Source organism: Annulohypoxylon truncatum (assembly GCF_022578515.1).
Source record: "Annulohypoxylon truncatum strain CBS 140777 unplaced genomic scaffold F4807scaffold_41, whole genome shotgun sequence".
In the NCBI taxonomy this organism is placed as follows: Eukaryota; Fungi; Ascomycota; class Sordariomycetes; order Xylariales; family Hypoxylaceae; genus Annulohypoxylon; species Annulohypoxylon truncatum.
Genome location: NW_025953827.1, coordinates 1 through 24130, shown reverse-complemented (window position 1 = coordinate 24130; position 24130 = coordinate 1). Strand labels below are relative to the sequence as shown.

The 24130-nt window shown below is 49.9% G+C and overlaps 7 protein-coding genes across 7 annotated transcripts; 2 read left to right on the top strand and 5 right to left on the bottom strand.

The window, feature by feature from the left end:
* Positions 1–435: 435 nt before the first annotated feature.
* On the bottom strand, positions 436–2487 carry F4807DRAFT_464458 (uncharacterized protein; the record flags this gene model as incomplete). Its single annotated transcript, XM_048002124.1, has 2 exons — positions 436–1583; positions 1671–2487. 2 exons carry the CDS (start codon positions 2485–2487, stop codon positions 436–438), a joined length of 1965 nt encoding a protein of 654 aa, XP_047850099.1.
* A 561-nt stretch (positions 2488–3048) lies between these two features.
* F4807DRAFT_275267 (uncharacterized protein) lies at positions 3049–4357 on the bottom strand. The gene is made up of 3 exons (XM_047994626.1): positions 3944–4357; positions 3605–3885; positions 3049–3544 (listed from the first exon to the last, which is right to left on the bottom strand). The coding sequence occupies exons 1-3, from the start codon at positions 4127–4129 to the stop codon at positions 3187–3189; spliced, it is 825 nt and encodes a 274-aa protein (XP_047850098.1). The 5' UTR covers positions 4130–4357; the 3' UTR covers positions 3049–3186.
* A 1985-nt stretch (positions 4358–6342) lies between these two features.
* Positions 6343–7798, top strand: F4807DRAFT_442206 (uncharacterized protein). Its single transcript, XM_047999458.1, has 2 exons — positions 6343–6773; positions 6833–7798. The coding sequence occupies exon 2, from the start codon at positions 7048–7050 to the stop codon at positions 7720–7722; it is 675 nt and encodes a 224-aa protein (XP_047850097.1). The 5' UTR covers positions 6343–6773; positions 6833–7047; the 3' UTR covers positions 7723–7798.
* Positions 7799–8660: 862 nt separating this feature from the next.
* F4807DRAFT_274843 (uncharacterized protein) lies at positions 8661–11805 on the bottom strand. Its single transcript, XM_047994623.1, has 2 exons — positions 10470–11805; positions 8661–10404 (listed from the first exon to the last, which is right to left on the bottom strand). The coding sequence occupies exons 1-2, from the start codon at positions 11466–11468 to the stop codon at positions 8674–8676; spliced, it is 2730 nt and encodes a 909-aa protein (XP_047850096.1). The 5' UTR covers positions 11469–11805; the 3' UTR covers positions 8661–8673.
* Positions 11806–14868: 3063 nt separating this feature from the next.
* F4807DRAFT_442201 (RNA polymerase II subunit A C-terminal domain phosphatase SSU72) lies at positions 14869–16874 on the bottom strand. The gene is made up of 2 exons (XM_047999457.1): positions 16144–16874; positions 14869–16084 (listed from the first exon to the last, which is right to left on the bottom strand). The coding sequence occupies exons 1-2, from the start codon at positions 16257–16259 to the stop codon at positions 15427–15429; spliced, it is 774 nt and encodes a 257-aa protein (XP_047850095.1). The 5' UTR covers positions 16260–16874; the 3' UTR covers positions 14869–15426.
* Positions 16875–19263: 2389 nt separating this feature from the next.
* Positions 19264–21505, top strand: F4807DRAFT_274796 (uncharacterized protein). Its single transcript, XM_047994622.1, has 2 exons — positions 19264–19504; positions 19694–21505. Exon 2 carries the CDS (start codon positions 19819–19821, stop codon positions 21286–21288), a length of 1470 nt encoding a protein of 489 aa, XP_047850094.1. The 5' UTR covers positions 19264–19504; positions 19694–19818; the 3' UTR covers positions 21289–21505.
* Positions 21506–22160: 655 nt separating this feature from the next.
* F4807DRAFT_464452 (glycoside hydrolase) lies at positions 22161–23518 on the bottom strand (the record flags this gene model as incomplete). Its single annotated transcript, XM_048002123.1, has 5 exons — positions 22161–22694; positions 22762–22926; positions 22984–23030; positions 23080–23402; positions 23460–23518. 5 exons carry the CDS (start codon positions 23516–23518, stop codon positions 22161–22163), a joined length of 1128 nt encoding a protein of 375 aa, XP_047850093.1.
* Positions 23519–24130: the final 612 nt, after the last annotated feature.

The window sequence follows — 24130 nt, the reverse complement described above, 5'->3', positions numbered from 1 at the left end:
CTTAGCTCTCATGATCGCCATGCCTAATATGCGGAGATAGCAACGATGGCCCACCAGAACAAGGGGTATTCTCTACCTACATATGGATATACCCGTACAACTTCCCCGACTCGAATTCGGCAGTTGTGGGTGAAGCTACGGCAATAATCATCAAGTCAACCAGCACGGGAAACGCAGAACCAAATCGAACCACCAAAGTCCGTGGAAGTTTAGCGCATTGGCACTCATATATTTTATTTCTATCCCGGATAAGGATTAACTATCTAGTTAATAAACAATCTCCCCATTGCGCAAACAAATACAGGCAAAGGCACGACACCGACGAACTAAAACATAAATAAACAAGACGCACAATCGCGCCAGCTGCACCGAGATCCGCTCATCCATCTTTTGATCTCTCCCCCGTCCCCTCTCACCCCGTCCTTAATTTAAAACTCACGCTCCGGCGTCGGCGAGCGCGCTATCGACGTATTCGTGAGCTTGGCGTAATGCTTCGGCCGCCGCGTCATCCACCGACGTATTACTGAATGTAGCGTAATATAGGAATCCGGCAAGGTACGTGAGCGTGATAGGGATGCCGATGATGACCCAAGCCGAAAAGTGGTCGCCCTTGCGGAGAAGACCTTGTACGATTTGGACCGTGCAAAAGAGGGTAAAGATAATATAAGGGAGCTTGTTGTAGATGAGGTATTTGATGAAGGTAGCGCCGACGAAGAAGGAGGAGAGTATTAAAAAGACGGCGCCGATACAGAGAATATGCCAAAATGATTTCCTGCACGCGGAGGATAACGCCTTGATCACCGTCCAGAGCAAACCGACCAACCCGTTCGGTTGTTTGGCAAGCGATTTCAGGTGGTCGTCCAAAGTCTGCGCCTCAACATAATCTTCTTCCGGATATATCAAACCCTGCTTGTAAACGACCCAGCAGTCCGTGAGGTTGACGACCTCCTGGCCTTCGCTGGTCTCCTTGTAAGCGTCCCAAGTCACCGTCTCGTCGTAATCCCTCAGCTCGGCCATGCCCTGGCCTTGGTTGATCGGACGGTAGCGCGTCAGCTTGGGGAACACGGCGAACTTGACCTTGGCGCCACGGATCCGGTGGTATTCCATAGTACGGCGTTCTTCCTCGTTCTGAGGAAGTTTAATAGGAGCTCCGGTGCGGTTCTGAGCCGGTCGCCCGGCCATAGATTCCGTAATGTACTCGGTCCAGTACTTTTCCTGCTCCTCGTAAAACGCCTTAGATTCGCGGTATAATTGCATATCGGACTGCTTCTCGATGTCGTAGTCCATGCGCGCGCCGGGCGTGGCGGATAAAATATGGAAGATGCTAGGCGAGACGGCCATGCAGACCTGGATCAATCCCGCGTGCGCAAGTATGGCGTGCACTTCTTGCAAGAAGCACTCCTGCGAGTACCGGCTCATCGGATCGTTCGGGACGACCTCCTTCATCACGTTAAGCAGCGGCAGGAAGACCTTCAACGTCTTAGCCGCCAAGTCGTCGACCCTGTTCCAGAAATTGCGCGGTAGCAGGCGTCCTTCCAAGCCGTATCTCGCCGTGATAGCGCGAGCAGCCTTGCGGCCGTACCCTTTGACATGTTAGCAAGCTGACTCTAAGACATCAAGAGGGGAAAGGGTGGGAGAAAACTGATAAAAACCAAGTTAAGATGACTAACCTTCTTTTCCTAACCATAGACTATCTAGTCTTTCCAGCTCCTTCTCGATAAGCTCGTCGGCTCCGAAGCAGAGCTCATTAAATATCTTCTTTTCCATGATCTGAGCCAAGATACCGACTACGAGCCATTTTCGCTGCGGACCCTCGTTTAGGATGGCGGGCCACCCACCAACCTTTTGGTCTTCTTGGACGACGAGGCGGGAGTACTCGGTGAACTGCTCCGTCAGGAGCATGCTCCAGATCTGGTTGGGCCCTTGCTGCGATTCCGTGATATATCTCAGGTCTACGCGCGCGTCGAACCACTTATTTGCGAAGAGCACTGTGTTCCTGTAGAGGGACCGCCACTGGCGCGAGAAGAACGCATCGTCATAGTCGCCGGGATGGGTCGCCCTGCCGAGAATTTCCTCGACGTTGATATGCGCGGGACGTACGTCATCTCTTAATTCATTGTCTAGCATGTACGCGCCGGTTCTATATGACCTCTTCATGCGCCTCGAGTCCTCGTCGGGGTCGATGACATCGTCTCTGTCGTTAGGCTCGGCAGCTACGATATCCGTAGTGTCCCACTCGACCCAGCGTCCCTCCTTTTTCGCCGCTCTGACATGTTTATAGAACGGACCCCATTTCTTGTCGGGGTCTCCAAAGATTCCCGACCACATTAACTCGACGACGCCCTTAGGATAGTCCTGCACATCTCCCTCTCTCGGATAAATCGCAGGCCGGACATTTGCCTGGGGTGTCGTGTTAGTAGTCCCTCCGGTGCTACCGCCGGGACCCCAGACGCCTGGAGTGCCAGGTGCTGCCGCCGATGTCGACATGTTCGTTGAATTTCTAGGTGTGTGATATAATTGCGTAATACTTGTCCCTGATATTTGCCAATCCTCCTAGCTGAAGTTGATACACGCGAAGAAAAAGAAAACAAAATTGTCCTACGATTTTAGTGGGATCTAGTGACGGCTCGAATACAGGAGTTTATGAGTTGCCGATTAAAAAAGGCCGCCCTTAACAGCGCTCAGAAAAGTTACTTGGCGAACAAAGACTACCAAAGCACAATGCTTTCGAGACAATGACCGAGTTTCGCGATCTGTGATTGGATGTTTCCGTGTGGTTCTTACCGGATTCAGTTATACAAGTGAACGGTCGCATTCCAAAGGACCGCAAGCAGCCCGACAACAACTCCTTTCTTTTACGTCGCAAAGAGTAGTCAACTAACAAAGTCAGAGTAAATTTATTTGCTTTCATATTGCCGCGAGGGCAACGAATAGAGAAGCTTCCAGAAATATAAGCCAACGCAAAACAGATTGGATATATCCTGAGGAAGGAGTCAAAGAATCGGGATATAGCTCTTCGTTCTTTTGTCCGTACTCTATTTCTTTCTCGTCTGCTAGGTAAACATGAAAGGTAGGTCTCTATCTATCTACAACGTTAGTTACCAAACACAAATCCGCTTAAAGCCAATTGTATACTAGGAGGTGCCGCGGGTCCCTTACTCCTTTATCCCTTCTTTTTTTCTTTTTTTAGGCTGGGTGATATTGCTGAGGTTGGCCGGGAACTTCGTAGATGGGCTGGCCAGGGTTCACGATCTGCTGGGGCTGGACGTAAGAGTTCCCGGTGGGTTGAGCCGACAGAGGAGAGGGCGAGTTCTGCGGGTAGATGACTTGCTGGGGAGGAAGGTGCCCTGCTGCAGGCACAGTCTGCTGAGGGTAGACCTGATTGGCCTGAGGCTGCATCTGGAACTTCTCGCCGTCGGTAGGCACTACAGCCGCACCCGGAACACCGCCGGACGCTACGTTCGAAGGCATAGCCCTAAGCCCGGCCTTGCGGTGGCGGTGTAGCATAACGCCGTGTACGGAGAGCGAGATGACGTAGAGGAGGCTAGTTAGGTAGCGTTAGAGTTATATATACATTTACAAGGGGCACGATTAGGCAACCTACAACTCGACGCCACCTAGGCCCGCAGCACCAGCCAAGCAGCCGATGTAGGTCTTAATCGCCGTGTCGTAACTACTCAAGTCATAGTAGTCATCGTAGTAGTCGCTGTAGTCGTCGTAGTACACGAATGCCGCCGCAACCTGAGCAGCGAGGAGGGCAAACGAGATCAGCCAAAAGATGACGAGGAAGATATCTAAGCCGAGTATAGCCCAGTAGTTAAAGGCCTTCGGAGGGCCAAAATTCGCAACTAGGCAATATATGCTAGTTATGATAGTCGCAATCGCCTATAGACCCTATCAGCATCGTCTTCGTTGATTCACTCCAAAGTTGGGTGTCGCATACGGTAAATAACATCAAGGCATCTCCCGCAAAGACTAGGTAAGCAATGCCAAAGGCACATAACCCCAAGCAGACGATGCTGAGAATTAGCTGGATTATCCGGACGGCGACAAAGCCTTTGGGATAGAGAGGAATGTGCTCCTTACCAGGAGCTCGCTGGTTGGAATACTTCGAAGGCGGTTGCTCCATGACGGACGAAGAAGCTCCGAGGAATAATGTACCGTGTAGAGGAAACTCGACGCAAAAGTGGACTAACAGCAAATGACGACCACGAAGAGAAGGACGGGACGTTCATCACGGAATAAAGGGGGGATCCATCGTGCTCATATGCATCTATAGACCCTGTCGACTCTGCAGACTAGAGGCCTCGTCCGCTAACCAAAAACATTAGCCTGCTTCGCGATAGGGGGGGCTGTAAGGCAGGTGGAAGGGCAAGGTAGACATCAACAGCGAAAGGCAGATTTCAGTTCCTAGGCCAAGCCAATTGGGACAAAACAAACGCCACCCTGCAACAAGTCATCTAGCCTTCTAAGCTAAAGTCCAAAGTCCCTTGGCTGGGACAAGGATAACGACGAATGGCGATTACCTCGCAACGAAGAAGGGACCCGCTCAGAACGCTTAGATCCTTAGGATCTGGTATATAAAATGAGATGGGGTATTGCGGCTTCATACTGCATAGTACATAACGGCAACCTATCACTGACCGAGACGACAATGGAGATTGGAGTCATGTTTTTATTGCGGCTGAAACTAGGATCATACTTTGAAAGCTATAACGCCCATCCCTGTCAGCTGAGAGCAGATCATATTGGTCATCTCCAAGCTGCAGCAACGCGATGTCACCGTATAAGATAGCGTTTACCCTCAGGCTTTCTTCAGCAAATTTGTCAGTTGGGCAGTCTGCCAAAAAGGGAGTCACGAACGAAGCATTGCTGTGTACAGGCACCACCGAGCCCGCTTACTAGTCGAGACGTTCCCGCTCGGACGAAGGTGTCGTTTCGGGCCAGTTCTTGACCACGAAAAGCGTCATGATTCCAAGCGCCGCCACTCTTTGTGGGTAAATATATCAAATCAAAACGAGAGGCTTGCGGCTGAGAGAAATTTTCGCGACTCCTAATGAGCTGGAAACTTGGCACATAAGCCGAGAGAGGAGAGCCAAGCAATAAGTTTCGAATAGCTCATTGTATAACGTCGTATCTTTCACAGCCGTGCTTATAAGAATGAGTTTCAAGCTGGCGGTGGCGTCAATTCAGTAAGAAGAATTTCCGACAAGTGAATGAACTTGAGATGATACCGCAAGTACTAGCCGCTAGCAGCTAAGGGAAGCGAAACGGCTTTCTATTGGTTTATCGAGACGCCAAAGATCTTGACTGAGCTTAGCGTATACGGCATATCGCACTGAATTAAGGCTTGGCATCGCTTCAAATTGGCAGGGTTAAATCAACGGCCGATCTGGTCCTGGGCAGAGGTTCTTAACACAGCGCCAACAATTTCGACTAGGGGTTTAAAGACTTTATTATTTCCTTCTCCTGTTGTTGGTTCAGCGAGAAGCTACCTATCGCCAGAGAGATTCGTCCACGAGGACGATGTTGGCGATAAAGGGCAGGATGCGTATATACGCATCATCGTGTAGTCGACGTTCGAGATACCGGGGAACGAACGGTTCGCCAAAGGTTTTATAATCACAATTGTCCCATATTCATCTCCAAGGTAAGATCTCTTTGTCTTTCTGCTTCATCGATCTCGTTTTGGTTAATTGGTAAGTCCGGGAACTTTCGATGACTTGGTGGAAACTTCCTCGGAATTGACAGAAGTGGTCGATGGTAGTGGTAAACGATTCGACTAGAAGTTGTTTCGTAATCGTCTTAAAAATGCCCCTTACACTTCGAGTGCTTATAGAGCTCTTGCTTGAGCATAATAAGCCCCTTGAATTTTTGGACTATCTTTCAAGAGCGGCGTAGACATGATGAGCGGGTCGAAGTAATGAAATAGTATAACCTAAAGTGGATACGATGTGGTTGGAGATTGATGATAATGTGGTACGGAGTTCAAATAGCTATGCAAAGATTCTTCTACTATTTTATATCCGACTTGTTGTCGGATTCGAGATGGGGAGGACACGGAACCAACAACAGTATAATCACAACATTCTGAAATGCTAGAATCCCAAGAGCTACGATTATAAGATTAAAATATCAGGTACTTAATAAATTGCCTACTAGGAACATATATATTCAACCAACCTTAGAAGTAAATGAGCACAATTGATAATTGCTGAAAATCCAACAAGCAACGACATCAGTGAACTTCGTCATTCTCTCTACGTGAGAGGTGGATTATGAACTCCATTTCAATGCCTCCCTTATATTCATAGATATAATAAGTCTAATTAAACTTATCATCTACTATACACTGTTGGTCGGGATAAATAACCGGGAAGGGTTATAAATTGACAAAGTGCCGCGCGTACTCTCAGGGAATATACTTACCAACAAAGAAGTTATGGGAAGAAAAGTGAGGGGATACACAATGACCTTCATGATACTCCAAGGCTCACCGAGCAAGTAATTAAGTGTTAATAAACTATCATGCCGTGACCTTAATAAAGACCGACGAATACATTGTCCATCGCTCCCGAGCGACTTGAGATTAATTTTAGAATGATGAAGACCATAAATCGATGACTAACTTGGGTATGGACCAGTACCACGGCACGATTGCGGTTGTTGCAGGGACGGCCTTCAAACTCAGGAATGAACTCTATAGACGGATGCTATGTCCCCTTAGGTATATTCAACATATGCGCGTAAAGATTAACCACGTGGGATTTAAACTTCTACATAGTCAGATCTTGAAACTACCTCTATTTGCTCATGCGATCTTGAAACTTACCTCCGCACCACTTTGACATCATATCCCTCACGTCCCCTTTTATCCAAAGCTTAATTTTGAGGGGTCCATCCCAGGAAGCTGGAAACACTTTGAGGATATCTTTTTCGATCACCTCATTGGCATCTTTTGTCGAAAGATCATCTACCCAGGTATTCGTTCATTTATCCACCCGACACTTAAAATCTCGTTTGAAATAGGGGATAACGTCTCTCAATATGCCTGGACACTCTCCTCTAAGTTCAGATCCTGTCCCTAAGACGTCGTCTCACTGGTCCGAGATCGAAGATAACATTCTGAAGCAAGCGGTAGCACGGCATGGCGTAAGTCATTGGGGTGATGTCTCGAAGTTTATCTGGACGAAGAAGAGCGCCGAAGAATGTCGCGCGCGGTGGGCGGAGATAGTTCCTCTTCTACACGACGGGCTCGCGCAACGTGAACACGATCTTGGACAGCAGCGTCGTAAAAGAAGTATGACGGCTTCAGCGTCGGTGTCAGAGGCGCTCCAGAGTGACGAAGCAACATACTTCGAACCACTACCACCACCGCTGATCCGAGGATGGGAAAATCCGGGACTAGAGGAATCTGCTCGGAGTGCCCGGGGTATTCAGAGTGCGGCTAAGGATACATCAGATCTCCAGCGCCATACCGAACCTCCTTCCCCTTCACTCCGAGTACCGTCAGCAACGAAACCTCCCCCGTCATCTCTCACGGCAGCCCTGTCTGCTAGAGGACGTCGCAACACCGAACCTGGAGCTCGGCCACCCCAAACAGCCACGGGTTCTAACGTAGGAGAACGGCCGGGCAGAGAATGGAGAGCGCCTCATCCGCTAATGCCGGGACGGTCCCGCAAACCATCTGTCCCTGCAAAACACGGCGGCGTCGAGGAATAAGTACCTACAATGACTGATTAGCTGATCACCCCGACAATATAACGACTCGCGGGGTATGCCGCTTAGTTCGAAGGTCTAATATCCTACTGTTCAATTAGCGAGCAGGCAACGGCAAGAAGCATAGAAAGACAGAAAATAGAGCATATGGACGAGCTGTATACCCGATAGCTGCGGCTAATTTCGTCTCGCCATCTCTCAAAATCACTCAAGACATTATATCCAAATACACAGTTTTCGAAAGCGAAAACTTGACTTTATACATAGTCAATTAACCCGACGTCCGACCAAGTCCCTCTAGCAGTGTAAGATGTGTAATTTACAGTAATCGCCGGCTTCGTTCTCGTCCGTAATCGTCACCTCCTCGCAGGACATTACCCCCCGTCACTCATGCCGCGGCCCCGAGACAGAAGCGCCTCTCCGGGCTCGTTTCAAAAAAAGGACCCGGGATCCGTAAAGCCATCTTGCATGCAAGAGTCGCCCGCTGTAATCTTTTCCATCCCGCCGATGCTCTGTTGCCCGTCTATATGTCGTAGTACGCAAGACGCCAACATAATAATGGTAATAATAAAAGATAGAAAGAAATCGATTCCCATTCTGCCATAACCTGATCGATATTCCCAGCGAACCGGACAATCCGGCCGCGATAATCGATCAATGCTAGGTTAGATAGGTTGGTACGTATGTATGTATGTCGGTGGAATGTGCCGTCGCATCGACTCAATTCATCCGTAAGAAAGATAGGTTTTAAGTTAGGTACAGATCGAGCCGACTATGGTACGGCTCCGTACAATCCATCAAAGCAAGAAGCCCACGGGGTATCTGATCGAGACCTGACGCAAATAATAATAATAAAGAGCACGGAAGGTAAAATGACAAGTTCGAAGTCGGCTTCGAAATTTAAACGAGACGTAACGGTGTCGGCATGAACCTCATTCGCTTCGTACACCCCTTCTAGGAGAAATCGTCCGCGGTCGGCGACATGACCAGACGGTCGATCCGCTGGACCAGGTCTTTGGTCTCGCGCACGATCTCGAAAGCGATGGGCGGTAGCGTCTGTGTCCACATGCGCCATTCCCGGTCGCTCTCTCCGAGGCCGCGAGCCGCTAGATCTTTACCCTGCTCGCCGGCTTCGAGCAAGCGTTGACGGCAGGCCGATAACCGATCCGTCATGTCGCTGCCGTTGCCGTATGCCTCGGTCTGCCCGACGACTTTGCCGACGACGTCGGCGATCGACGTGATCTCGTCGTTGATCTGCTGGATAGGCGCGTCGCCGCGGATGGAACCGACCAATCCCTGGATGGTCTGGACCATGATCTCGGTCTGATCTTCGAGATATATCTTGAGGTCTTCGTTCTTGGCATCCTGCCGCCCCAGGCCGTTAGGGGAATTGTTCTTATTTATACCCATGAAAGTCATGCCGTTCACGCCGCCGTTATACCGCTCGCCGGATTCTCTCGGCGAGCTGACGGGGCTATAAGCGGAAGAGTTGGCGCTGTCGCGTATTCCGGCACGGAGACCTTGAAAGGGAGGGGGCGGCACGAGGGGAGAATCCTGAGGTTTCATGTACGCTTCCTCCTGCTGCGTTGTGGTGGTGGTGCGATTCGAGAAGAACCCGGTCGAGTCTACCGGCGTCACCGTGCCGTCGTCGTCATCCTCCAACTCGCCGGCGGGCGTGGCGCGTATTTTGACGGTCCGTAGCAGCTCCACCAGAGCGGCGACCAGGTGAGAGGCGGCCGCGTCGAGCAGAGAGACGGGGGAAATACCGGCTCCGGAGGCGAAGTTCTTGGACGCGGTAATTAAGTTGTTCGCGGTGGCGGATACGCGGCTCTTGAGTTTTTGCTGCTGCTGGATCTGTTCTCCGTCGTTCGGCTGAGATTCGTCGATGTCTTTGGTGATGCGTCGGACACCGACAATCACCGCCTTCATAGAGTCGATCACCTTGTCCGGCTCGTCGGTCCGGGCTCTCTGCAATAATTCGTCGATGGCGATCTGGAACTTGGTGACGTGAACGTCCTTGACCAGACCGTCTTCTTCCGTGAAGCCCCTCTCTCGCACGTACTTGCCGGCGTCCTGGTCGATCGCGAGTCCCATCGACGAGGCGCGCATGCTGCGGAGCTGAGTCTTGGTGCGGGCGTAGCGGTTCCGCCAATCTCGGACCTCCTGCTCAAGCCGCTCAACGGTCTTCTCCAGCTCGGCCTGCCTTTCCCAAGACGGGCTGTGCTGCTGCGAGAGTATCTTCATCTCTTCCAGGAATTGGCGGGCTTCCAGACGCACGCTCTCCGTCACTTGCTGCTGCTCTTGGAGCGCCTTACGCAGTTCCTCGTTCTCCTTCGCGACCTCGGAATCTCCCCCGACGCCCCTATTGCCGATGCTTTGCTGGGCTTCTTCGAGCTCTTCCCTCAATTTCCGCGTCTCCATGGCGTTATCGTCCCTCACCCTGTCGAGCTCTTCTCGCAAGGACTCGTTGAGATCCTGCGCCTCGGCCAGCTTGTTCTCGAGCCCCATTCGTAAGTCGTCCCATTGCTGCTTTTCCACATTCGAGGCCGTCGTGCGAGATCGCTCGCCGTCCATCAACTGGGCCAGCTCGTCGTCTTTCTTCTTTAGCTGATCCTCCATGCCGTCTATCTTATCCCGCAGCTCTCGTACTTGAATTTGATAATCGTCTATGAGTTTCTTGTCCACCTAGGAATCGTAAGCGAATATTCACGCCGCTCTCGGCAACCGCCGGCGACGTTCTTTAAACTTACCTCAGATAAGCCGCCGCTCGTTCCGACGCTTCTCTTGCTCTCTCGGTTGCGTGACCTAAAATCGCTCTCGTCGTTCGACCCATTCAGGTCGTCGTCTTCTTCGACCATCGTACTCTTGTTAGGTACTATCGTATTGCTCTGGAACTGCTTCGCCAGAGGCCGGTCATAGTTGCCGTTGGGAAGACCGGGCGACGGAGGCACGGGATAGTCGCCGACAACCCTCGGAGCCGCCGAGCGGATAGAGCTCGCGTCCGACGGTCGCCTCATACCGTTCGGCCCTCGCATACCCATCGGCGTGCCCGCTCGGCTCGAAGGCATCCCCGGGGTGCTCATCCGAGGAATATCTCCGGCTATGAACTTAGGTATGCGCCTTTCCAATTCGCAGAACACGTCCGTCGCGAGGTCTCTAAACCTAGGCGAGCCGAGGGTCGAAAGTTTCTGACGTGCTTGGTTACGCTTCGGGTGGAACGTGTCTTCGGGCAATAGGTAAGTCGGCGGACCGACGTTGGGAGGTGCGTTGGGCGGCCTCCGACTATAGGCTTGACGCCGCATCAATTCGTCGAAGACGTCGGTCGACAACTCCAGAAACTGAACCGACGACAGGCGCAACAGCTTGTCCCTCGCCTTGTTAGGGGGCGGGTTCGCCCTGCCATCCTTGGAAGTCGAAGATAAGTATCGCTTGAGGGCGACGTAATGCTCTCCCAAGATCGCTTCGGTGCCTTCTTCGCGGAGGCTTCTCCCGCTCTCGCTTCCCGCGTAGGCGCTAGAACGTCCGACAGAAGGCGGCGGCGACGGGCCGCCGACGCTCCTCGGGCCGGGAGGGAATCCGTTCATGTTCCCGCTGGAACCGTTCGAGTCTGGGGGGGAGACGGGGCCTCGATTGTTGGGATAGGGTCCGTCGCTGTCGACGTTTTGGTACTTGGACATTCCGGACCACTCGCTGCCAGCGCCTACAGAGACAGGTGAGAGCGGCGCATTTCGAGTATTCATGGTCAACATCAATGTCTGGTATGCGAGCGCGAGGTTGGTCGTCTTCGGGGCTAAGGCAAACAACAAAGAAAGGCGGAGAGGAGAAACGCGCGCGCCACGTGAGAAAGGAGGAATGGGAATGGGAATGGGAATCGAGGCGGCGGTAGAAGTCTCAAACCTAGCCCAGCCTAGCGCTGTCAAATCCGATCTAACGCAGCTGCAGCTAGCTCCCCCTTGATTCCTAACCCGAATCGAAAGCCGGTCCTGGCTCTTCTTTCTCTCGACTGTTGCTCTGCGATATTTGACCAAATCGCTACCCCTTTCCCATCCGAAAAGCAACGGTAAGCCGCCGAGGGGGAAGATGAGGGCGCGTGATAACAATTTGATAAGGTAAAGCGATTTTTGTCTTGCAGCAGCAGAAACGAAAGTCTGGTACGACCGGCAGGAATAGGTTACTACGAACGCGGTACAATCGTGGCACAGAAGTCTTGGGTCGGAATTGCAACTGTAGCCACGCGCTACAGATTGCGCGAACGAGATAGAAAAGAAACTAAGAATCGAGGCAAGGGATGATGAGGCTCTCGAGGTGAGGAGACCGGGTAAAGAAAAAAAAGAAGTAAAGTCCGTCGACAGACTTCCAACTTCAAACTCTTGGGGGAGTGGAAAGAACGTATGTTCCAGGGTTGCTTGTGGCTGGTGGCGTCTCAAATTCGATCATTCCAAGCTGCGAGCTGCAGGTTGCGAGGAGGATTTCTGCAGGTACGGAGGCAAGTTACAACACATGAGACCTGAGTCATGTATACCATGTACAGCATGTACAGCAATGCCCCGGGGAAGATAACCTTGGAAGTTTGTGTGAGAATTTACAAGTAACGGTATTATCGAACATCCTAAAAAAAAAATAGCGGAAGCATGAATGAAACCTCTTTACCTCAAAGGTGGTTGAAGCAAGACGGGGGAGACGGGGTGGAAACAGGGGGTCGGCAGGGGTTTCTGACCAATCGGGAAAAGGGGCAGCGACTTATTCAGGGCATTTTGACCGGGATCGTGCCTGACTAGACGGTTTTTGACTGTGCTGACCGTGACTAAAACCACCTTTAGCAGTCGCGACGAACACCGGAAATGGGTTCAGTGAGCGGTCTCCCATTTATCTCCGCCCATTATGAAATTACTATGTACTGTACATACGCCGCGTACACCATGTACTTACCTGCATAACGTAAATTGCAGTATGCTTGACGTACCTAACTTTGTATGTATTAAATATTACATCCTTTGACATTTTCCAATAGTTCGACGTCCCAAGGATCCAATCAAGGATGCAAAGTTCTAGGCTTACATGTAGGTACGATGCAAGAGTCCCATATTCGAAATGAATCGTAGAGACGATGCATGATGAAAAATGTTGAAATCATGAAAGATGTGCATCTGATAGTTTTCGCCTCATGCAGTAACTATACATACATAATGAGCAAAATAAGCTTTTCTTGGATCTGCTCGCGTCGATGGTGCAGCAAGGCCTGTGGTGTGCAAAGTGTATTCCTTTTATGCGATCGCAGGGATACCTAGTATACTTGCTCCTGAGCAAAGCATACGTAGTACATCGTCAACCAAAATAGGGATGGATATTTTTAAGATTAAAAATATGCTGCGCCATCCACATCTAATTCTTCGCCCCAGTTTTCCAACTGGTTTCTAACTAGAACCGGCTAGCACGCAGCTGGTACGGAATCACCCGTGAAAATGTAGCAATTATTATCTGCATTCTAGAAGCACATAGGCACACGGAGCCGTACAGGGTATTGTGCAAGGCACGCGGCCGTTGTCATTTTCTCATCAGAAAAGAGGGAGAAGAGAAAAAAGATCGTCGGACGGGGGGCATCATAAGTCTCGACCACCCGCCGGCGGGATGGGAGAATCGAGATCAAAAACGATCTACGACCAAAATTCCCTATCTCGTCCTATCCCGGCGACGGTCAGATCTCCCCATCGGCAAGGAAAGGAAAAAAGACGGGGAACTGATGGGAATTGACGACTATTCGATCGAATACGTTGCGCAATATCGTTTAGCTAAGTAGATTAGCTTCGAGCTGGGAGCTCAATTCGACTTGTGATTGGTCGCGTGTTAGTGACGGTTGGTCGTAGAGTTCAAGCGAATCTCGTCGCGCGCGCTTCGGTGGTGACCGTATCAAGAAGTCCTATCGAGTAAAAGGGGTAACCCTAAGCTGCCCGTCGAAGATTTTGACTCAAAATCAATACAATGAACGATTGTAATTCAATGACTCGGAGGTCGTCACCATGGCGGCATAGAAAATTCAAGTTTTAGCCCGTCTGTTTTTATCGTCATAATCATCACATATAGCGTAACTCCACAGAATAGCTTGTACCGTGCGTGAATCGGCGTTAAGGAGCGACTTCCGGCTACGTTGACGGCCTCACTCTATAAACTTTGCCAGTTTGATAAGAAAGCCTTACTAGTTATAAACCGATACTGTTTCCGCTCGTATTGGAGAATGGGTAGTCTGTGGTGTTCTATATAACTAATGTCATTTCTTGATATTATCGTCCTAGCTACTTCGCAGACGACGTTTTAATGTAGGTCGTCTTACAATCACCGACAGCCCATGAGATACTCTTAACTTATGATGCATTATCAATGTCAGAAAAGCTGTAGATACATTTCATTCGAGTGAGAATTCCCCTGGGATTCGTCATCATGTCGAGCTTGGTTACCTAGGTAGTTTCATGTCAGAAAGTTCGTTGATGGCGAGAAACACCTCAACTGGCAGCTGAGATCGGTATGAACACATGAAATTCACAAGGATAAAATCATCTCGTTCCACGTCACCTCTGCGGAAGCGTCAGAAGACTACATGTTGCAAGAAATTTTCACATGGAAACGAGGCACCCCGTTGTCGCTATCTGGACGACCATTATCGAATTAATATGGTAATCCATTACATTAGGAGTTGCCCGGACACAGCTAGCTTCACGACAGACTGACGAAATGTAGTAGTGATATAGATAGGTAGAGTCGGAATTCTAAGAACCAGATAAGGATGTTATTTTGTTCTAATTCAAACACTGAGGGAAAGATGTCGACAAGAGCGAAAGAGGTACTGAACCACTCGATTGATGAACAACGATGACGACAAATCACAGGAATACAATGTCTCAAAGGCGACTATATGCGAAGAAAGTGGAATCTTAGGTATTTGTTCAAGTTGCTCCCTTGGATATTTCACCTCGCAATATTTATACCCAAAGTCTGCTGCATCAAAGTTTAGGCATCGGATGTTGAACAGGTCCTGTACCTAACACAACTATCTCGGTCAGCATGATCTGCTGAGTATCCCTATCGTTGAACGTGTTGCTAGTGGATGTACTCGGGAAAATTATCACGTAACTACATGATATTTCATTTGATTTTCCGCGGACCAAGTCGTCCGCGACATCACCGCAAACAAGACATTCCCTTCAAAAGGTTGTCGAGAAAATAATGAGCAAATCATGGAAACCTTGCTATGACTTTAAAGAATTACATGTATATGGAAGCGGCTGAGGGATTATTTACTTAGAAAGGCTACAACTGTTTCATTTCCAATGAGTTTGAATGGCATTTGTTACCTTATGAGCTAAAGCCCCTTGCTCTACTAACATCATATTTCAACTGAAAACAACTTACCAAGTCCACATCTCAAGCTGCTTTCTCATACCGTGACTATTCCTATGTTTCTGGATTTACCGAGGCGAAGCTTTGTCCGCAGTCAAAAATTGGGTAGCGCCGACACCAAGACGGAATACCCTCGCTCCTAATCAAGAAAATACACAAGGTGTCGGAAAGATCATCAGCATAAAGTTCCTCGTCACAACTTGCCACGTCATGTCAAATATTCGTAATTATCATTCTTCGGCCAGGCAGCGACCAAGCCAGCAACGGAAAATATCCCGGGGTATCATCGATAAAGAAAAAATCCGCAAACGCGTATCAAAACCAAGCCAGCGTCCACGTCGCCGGCAAATTCGGCCACCTCTCCTGCCACTCCCCGATGATCTCCGGCACACGTTCGTCAAAAGTGGCCCTGCTGGCGGCGCTTCCCATGTCGAACGCAGCGGCCCCCATGCTCTCTCGTTCCTCCTTGGCGGCGTTGTTCAACGAGTCTGCGAGGTCGAGAATGCCTCGCCCGCCGATCGAGGCTTCTTCGTGGTTATCTTTGATGTCGACATTGATGACGTGAACAGGACGGTTCAACGGGGACCCCCGGTTTAGCAGATCATCAATGACGGCGTCCCAGCATCTCTCTTCGCAGGTAAAGACGACGTCAACCACGCCACCTTCCGTACCTTCGCTTCCGCGGTCCGTGGTGTGATCGGTTCTGGGAATTCCTATCTGCCAATCCTGCCATCTTTCCGGTCCCCACTTCACCTGCCTATTCCTTCCCAGCATGTTCAGCAGGCCGTTCGCCGTATACAACCTAGGATCCTTCTCGTGAAGCTCCTTGTACATCGCATCGTACGATACCTTATTAAACTGATATACGTTCGGCTGAGTTATCGAAGGCCCGGGCAGCCGGACGAGAGATCCCGTACCAAAAGAGATGACGGGATAATGAGCCTGGGACAACCGTAGATGCGCCTCCATCGACCTTGGTCGCGTAAGCTCGTCTGCTATAAGAAGGGGGGATCGGATCGGAGGGGTAAATACCTGTTCTGATTGCTGGCACAGACGGTGCAAAACTTTAGCTTGAAGCCTCCCGGATCTTCTCGTTCGCCGTTCGCCGCCGGGGCGGCAGGGTCAGGGGTTCCGTTTGCAACTTCCATCTCGTTTATCTGGATGCTGTTTAGCTCAATCGCATGAGCAACGTGGATATCGACGAAGGTTGGCGCATGCTCGTCGCAAATTGAGACAGCGAATAAGCTTCAGAACTATGCTACGTCAATGCGTGTCTCCAAGCAAGGGCAAGCGTAGATTGAGTAGAACGAACGAGTATCTCCAAATTCAGATAATGTTGCGTAAGGTAATGTTAGGTGTCACCATGGGAAGGATCAGACAGCTCCAATAATAACTTTCATCATTTAGGAAATTCTTATAGGTCAAATGAAAACAAAAAAAAACAAAAAAAATCCGATAAACTGACTTACCTTTTATATGGGAAACGTGAAGCGTCGTGCAATTGTCGTATTGTCTAGAATGATGCACGTTGAAAATGTTGAAGTTGACCGAGGCTATCGACGGACAAGGATTTACGATCTCCATATGCGGCGGCTTAGAATTAATCCGCTCCGGCTTGAATCGGCTAGGTACCGCGTGCAGGGAGCTCCCTTACATAATCCCACTGAATAAAACTTGATGCAGAACATTATTTGTATAAATACGTACAACTACACCGATTGATCTGCTATGGTAATCTTGCCACTACCTTCGGTTAGCTTCACAGATTGGGCAATGGAAGCAAGGCAGGAGCAGAAAATGTGAAACAGGCGACAGAGTGACACTCCGGGGAGAAATTCTATCCAATGGAGCGGTCACGACGTATCCGGTTTGTACGTCGGCGCCCGACATGCAGAGCAAGTAAGGCGGTCGAAATTGATATGTCCAGAAATAGAAACATCTTCTGCACACGTACACTCCGAGCCTTCCCCCCTTACGCAGGCTAGATTATACTTACTCCAACTTGTCCTCCCGTTCGATGCAACATCCGATCCAACCAGCTGCCATTCCGGTCCGGCTCACATGCGTAACACTAGGTGAGTTTTCAACCTCCCATCGCGGAGACTACATAGTACCATCTAGTGTATTTGTCCTACAAGGACAAGGCGACTTCGTACAGTTAGATTTGGATGGAAAAGAAAAAAAAAGGTCTACACTATAGTAGCTCTCAATTACAATAATCGTTATACTTGGGTAGGCGTTTGCAGCTTATTAGCCATACATCGTACCTACTCTTGCTTTCGAACAAAGACAAGAACTCTTCGTAAGCCTCGTATATCGCTATTGCGGTACCAGCTATCAGACCGCTCTTTTGTGCTCGCAACTCCTATGCATGTGGTGAATTAGCGATGACGGACTGAAGCATCGGCTAGGGGTCACGTGTGCAGCGCGAATCAACGATGCCGACTTGTTTCACCATCGACTAGATGCATAGTTCTTCGGGCTCATCGTCGGATTCGTCAATCATATCCGCAGGATTGAATGTGGTGGTGCTGCACGATGTGAGCGCTAAGTAAGCACGACGAAGTAGTATATCATGTAAGTATCTACGTTTACAATACTGAATATCATTACCTGGTCCTCTGACAACGGAAATAACTCATTCTGGGGAATCCCGACCTTGAATCATTATCACTCGTGACTGTAGTAAGTCTTGAGTATCAGCCTTAAACTTGAATTATGTCTATTACTGATAACATTTCGGCAACTTGCTATACCATCTGACCTATATTGCAAGCTGAACGAATACAGTTGAAGGTAAAGTTGTTAGGAATATTAGCATTGTTAATTATAGACCATTCACCATCTTGATAACTTCACGACTGGGTTGGCAAGTATCACATTTCCTACATGAAATATGCCGATGGATTCATATTTCGAAATCTTTCGGTAATACGCAACGGAAGCTATGACCTCGAGCCAGGCTCCTTGAAACTCACACCTACTTTCCTCAAATTCAATTTTACCTTTGTCTCATCTCAGCCTTCATCTTGTCTGTTGGTAGACTCGACAAGCAGCCGGTACCACCGGCGCACCTCCAGTGTCCGAGTGCTTATTTGCTAAACCCCGCCTAGCCCGCCGTAAGGGTTCCCAAGGGCGAAGAGCCGCTAAAACAAGAGGACCGGCCAGTAGGATCTCTGTCCCGCGCGCTTAATCGCGACCAATTCTAGGCCTCCCTGTAGCCAGTTAGATGAGATAGGAGCCGCTCCTTTCTAGGGCTAGCCAGTCGAAGTCGGTGACTTGTGCTGATTTCCGTCTGCGATTGTGCTCGTACGCATTTCGATAGTCTTTACGTGCTAGTTATACTATGCTTATTTTGAAGATATCGTCAATGAGAGGATCTGGACTTGATAGAGACATACCCAAGTGCTAAGTCACGGCGGATAGGTGACATCGAACCTTAGAAGCTAAGCCACTTGGTATGGTCCTGGGCTAATTCCGCTACTTAAACTTTAACCTACTAGGCACCTGGCACCTGGCACCTAGGTAGGGATGTATTCCGGTACAATATTGCACAATACAAATTCGATGTTCCAATTGATCCTGTTAGTTCGGCCTTTTCGCAATTGCCAATTGGATTCGCCCAACCACTGCGGACTGCAGGAGCAAAGCAGGCAAGCAACGCTGAGCACTTCTTGCGTTCGACGTTCTCCATTCCCCACTCGAACTTTCCCATCCGATCTCCACAGTACAAGTACGGTCGTTACCTTGGTAGTAACAACTTACACCTGCCTAGCACCTAGGTAGTCTGGCAGCGACCTACCGCTAAAAAACCTAGCTAAACCTTACCCTACCGCCGAACTTTACAAAGTGATTTTTTGTACTTTTAGGAATTACGACACTTTTTTATCCTTTGTTCACCCCAGCGCCTCTGTTTATTCTTCGTAGGCTTCGACAGGCCAGCCCAAGGCTCTCGACACGGCTCTACCTCGAGTCTCCTCTCTCTGACCTAGACGTATCTAGTATTATATGCGCCAGCGCTTACATTTCAGTTCGCGACATTCTTTTTCTTCGTTCCGCTTCGCCCTCGCTCTACCTAGGCACAGGCACCAACACCGCGAATACGACTTGGTTTGACGAACTATAATACGATTCGACTTATACGAACGCCCTCGTCGTATTTCGGGTACCGCTCACGTAGATAACCTCTCCGGGGAGGGAAACGTCCGCAAACCTTCGTCGCCGCACCGTCGTGGATCGGAATCGTTTCTCAGGAATATAATTATATACGATCCTAACAACGCTTACTATTTTCGATCCCAGCTTATTAGACTTCTTCGAACCGTCGACCAAGCATCGCACCAGATTGCGAAACAACTTGCGGGCCGAGTTTGTTAGGCGGCAATCGCGTTCTGTAGGTGTCTCTTTGTCGTGCTGTTCCGTCCGCACCGGGCCGACTGTGCGAAGAGACGGCGCACGTAGTAATACGCATTGCGTAGATTCTATATTCTTGGGTACGCATTCGAAGACTGTTCCGGTCTCCCTTCCTCGATGACCGCAATTATGTCTTCATCGTACTCATCGCCAGCCGTCTCGCCTCCAGCAGCTCCGTCGCAACAACACGCTACCGCACCGACGACCTCGCCCTCGACGACGAACCCGAACCATCCCGCCTTAGCTCCCTTGATAACGTCGCCGCCCTCCCGACGATCAGCCGCACCTCGACCGATGTCCCACGCTTCCAAGAACCGACTGTCGCAATACTCGACGGGATCCGTCCCGTCGCGGTCGCGGCCCGCCTCCTTCCTGTTTCCCATCTTCCACTCCAGCCTCTCCTACACCACCGTACGAGACTTCGCCTACCCGTCCACGCATCCCATGCACTATGGCCCCCCGCCGGAGCCCTCGAGACCGCCCTCCGGCATGACCACCCCCGCCAGCGAGACGAGACGGCTGTCGGACCCGCCCGCCTCCTGGGAAGGCAAGATGGGTTGGGATTGGACCTCGGACGGCGGGCTCGGGAAGGGCGGCGAGCTAGCCCCGATCCACTTCGGCGACGGTCCGCCTTGGAGCGAGGACGAAGATCTGCAGAGCCCCGTGGTCAGCTCGCGGCATAGGAAGCACAAGTCGACGTCGGCGGTCACGGGACACCACAAGACAAGAAGTTCGAGGGACGGCGGCGCGTCGTCGATATTGAGCACGAGCAACTTGGACGTCGAGAGGGGATATTACGTCGGGACGAGCGGCGACGGGAGCGAAAGGTACTACGTGAGCCAGGGCGGGGAGGCGAACGGCCCCGGAGGAGAATTCGTGACGTATCCGCCCGAGCAGGCGAGGCATTCCATCAACGCGTACCAGACGCCGCCGGATCAGCGGCCGCGGAATTACGCCGAGAACGAGACGGGGTATCGGTCGGAGTCGGACGCCTCGAGCGCCGCCTCGTCCCCGGGATATCGCCCGTACGACGAGTCGAGATATTCGAGGGATTACCAATTCACCATCACCTCGCCAGACGAGGAAATGCACGGCAAGGCCGTCGCGCTATTCGATTTCGAGAGGGAGAACGAGAACGAGCTGCCCCTGGTAGAAGGTCAGATCATCTGGGTATCGTATAGGCACGGTCAGGGTTGGCTCGTGGCGGAAGATCCCAAGACTCAGGAGAGCGGTCTCGTGCCCGAAGAATACGTTCGCCTACTTCGCGACATCGAGGGCGGCATGACGAGCCTCACGGGCCAGCTCGAGGGTCCGGCCACTCCGAACGACGTAGGCACTCCGACGCAGGCCGAACACAGCGGGCACGCCATACTGCCCCAGACCGTGCACGCCCCGCAGCCCGGCCACGTCTCGACGGGGAGCAATTCGACGAACGGTTACCACCAGCCGGTGGTCTCGACCTTCTCGACCTCTAGCAAGGACTTGGATCCGTATCCGCAGCATCTCCTAGGCCAGCACGGACAACCGCCTCCGCAAGTCGTGCACTACCACGGCCAGCGCGGAGGAAGCCAGGCCAACACGCCCACGGCCCAGAATTCCTTCGGCGATACCCCGCTAGGTCGTAGCAGCCAGGAAGGTAAACGCAGCAGCTCGGCGTCTAGGAAGTCTCAAGGCCTCGACGTTCTGCCCCACTCGAAAATGAAGTCGGCGGCTCACGAACCTCACCTAGACGACGAGGACCAGCAGACGGCTCAAAAGCAGTGACAAGGTGGCCGGTGTGATTCGCGCAATCACGTGTAACAATTTGTAGAGGCGCCGCAAAATGTCGAACCCGAGCGCGATCCCGGGGAAAACAATTATATGTATAACAGCAGCGTCCGGCTCCGCCACGACTTTTGCGACCGCAGACCATATTATAAAGGATGGTCACGTTTGATTTATCCCATATACGTGCTTTATCGTCCTCGATTGGTCCCCGACTATTTTTGGTCGATGCGATAGGACCGCAAACGAACCGATCGTGGCAGGGAATTGGCCGAACGCGAATTGGACGATGATATCCACACGCTTGGCATATGTCGTATCGTAGGAAAAGGAGACGGGATGCGGATATGGGAGACACGTGGTCATAATGGTCATATGATCAACGAAGATAGGTTGAATGAGAATTAACACGATCAAGCAATTTTTACGGACCTATGAGCGTTATTAATAAGTGTCCGAGACCTCGTTTGAATGGCTCTTCGGAGCCTGTAATATTTAGGACAGCAACTGTCATAGGAGTGCTAGATCTGATCACAGATATGCCGTGTATTAAAAATAAGTTCCCGAGTATGAAAACGTGTTTAATTTCGTGTACTGCTAATTTTAGGGAATTTATTTCCAGCTAAATATATATGCTAGGCAGATCATATATTCCACGCAGAGCTAATATTGAGGAAAATAACTGCATGCTTATGTGTAGGGAGAAATAGGGGTAAAGGTGAATCGTGCAATGTTCTATAAGCGATGCAGTTTCTGCAGTTTAGGTATATTTATTCCTAGGTAAAACCGTTAAGACAATGAAAATATCTACATATTGCCTCGATCCTAGTATCCGACTAAGTGCAGTCGCAACCTCTGTCCCTGGATTCTCTTTACTGCAGCTCAGCGACGTAGTAGTTATGATTGCAAAACCCATCCGTCGGGCTATCCGAAACATCCACCTTACTACTGGCGCTCGCGACGACCTGTCCACTCCCATCCACCAGCTCGTTCTTCTGGGCCCCGGTCTTCAACCCCACGATGGAATTGTAGTTCAAGCCCGCGCTCACAGCTTGCGTAGCGAGCACCTGGCCTCCGCTCGTGACCCTGATACCTATACCCGAACTACCCTTCGGTAGAACAACCGCGTAGTTCACCGCGTCGACGGCGGCGCCGGATCCCCGGAGCGCGTACCCGTTGCAGGTGGTCAGGATGCCCCGGTACCACATGGTTCCCGCAAAATTGCCGGAGCGAGGGGTCATAGAGTCGACGGAGGTAGCCCCGGCTTTGAAAGCGTCGATGAAGGAGGCGATGAGGGGTTGCCATCCGCCGTGGGGGATCGTGTCCGAGTTGCCGTACTGCAGGATTTCGGCGGTTAGACCATCGGCCCAGCAAGGACCTATGTAGTGGCTTTCTCCAGCGTCATTCTAGTGAATTGAAGTGAGTCGAGATTAGTCCGGAGGTATGTATCTGCTAAGTCGAAAGCTCGCTTACCCAGGTAATAACTTCGGTAAGGTCGGGAGACAATGAGAGGATTTGCTTTATTCGTTCGGGGGGGTTTGTTTCGTCGGCTCGATACCAGGCGTCGCCGCAGCTGTTAGGACAAGAACAAGGAGCTGCTAGCCTGGTTAGCTCATTATATAGCAATTCTTCATAGCTCTACAACTCTTAGAAAACCTTGCTCAATACAGCTATGATCACAACTACATTCCTCACGATTGTTCTACCATAGCAGCAGTGCTTATATTGGAGCGTGGAGAGACCTGCGGCCGGTTAATTTTACTAATCGCGCTTCGGGTACGTAGGCCTTACCCATCATATAAGCCTTTCCGGCGGCGTCGGCAGCCGACTTGACAGCTTGGTCCTTGGTCGACGACACATTTACGGGCGTGTCGGAAGTATCGGGCCAGGCGGTCTCCCACGTGAACACCCCGTCGAGAGCATCGCCCCGGCTTTGGAAAAATGCAGACGGGTTGCTGTAGTAGTTTCCGTCCGCTTCCGGGTTCGGGATGAGGTAGACGTTGTTAGTATCCTTGAAGTTCTTCCACGTATCGGGACCGACGCCGTCTCCACTGTAAGAAGAGACAACGGGCAAATTGTTATACTGCAAGTAAGCGGCGTGGCCCCACAAACAACTATACTGTGGTCATCGAGGCACCTCGATGACCATTTTTTGGTATGGGCGCACTGACTAGGTGGTTTGTGTGACCTTGGTTTTAGTACCTCGATAACCATTTTCCTCGATGACCATTTTTGGCCCCCACCCGGGCCCCGCTTTTTTTCGGGTTGAGGTTACATAACCAGGGTTAGGGTTGATTTTTATCAGGGTTATCCAGGGTTAGGGTTTAACCCCTGCTTACGTAATTAACTTCAAATTTTTAAAAGTGTTTTTTTCGACGAAATGAAACGTTTAAAATAAAGTTTAAAAAAACGTTTATAAATCGATGGATTTTATAAGTTTAATTATAATATTATAACCGTTTTAAAGCTTAAACTTTTCGTTATTAATTAATATAAAATGCACTAAAATAAAGGTAAAAGTAAAAAAGTTATTAAAGGAAACGTTTTTAAAATAAAAAATTATTTTTTTAAAAATTTAAAACTTTAAAAATAAATAAAATAACGGAATAACTACGGTTTAAATTTATAAAAAATTTTAATTTAATTTATTAAAAATTTATTATTATTTTTAAATAATTTTAAACGTTTAATATTAAAAAATAATAAAAATAATAAAAATAATTATAAATATTTAAAAGTTTTAATTTTATTATTATATTTATTAAATAAAATAATTTAATTTAATATAAATTTATATTATAAATTTTTTTAAATATTTTAAAATTATTATAAATTAATAAAT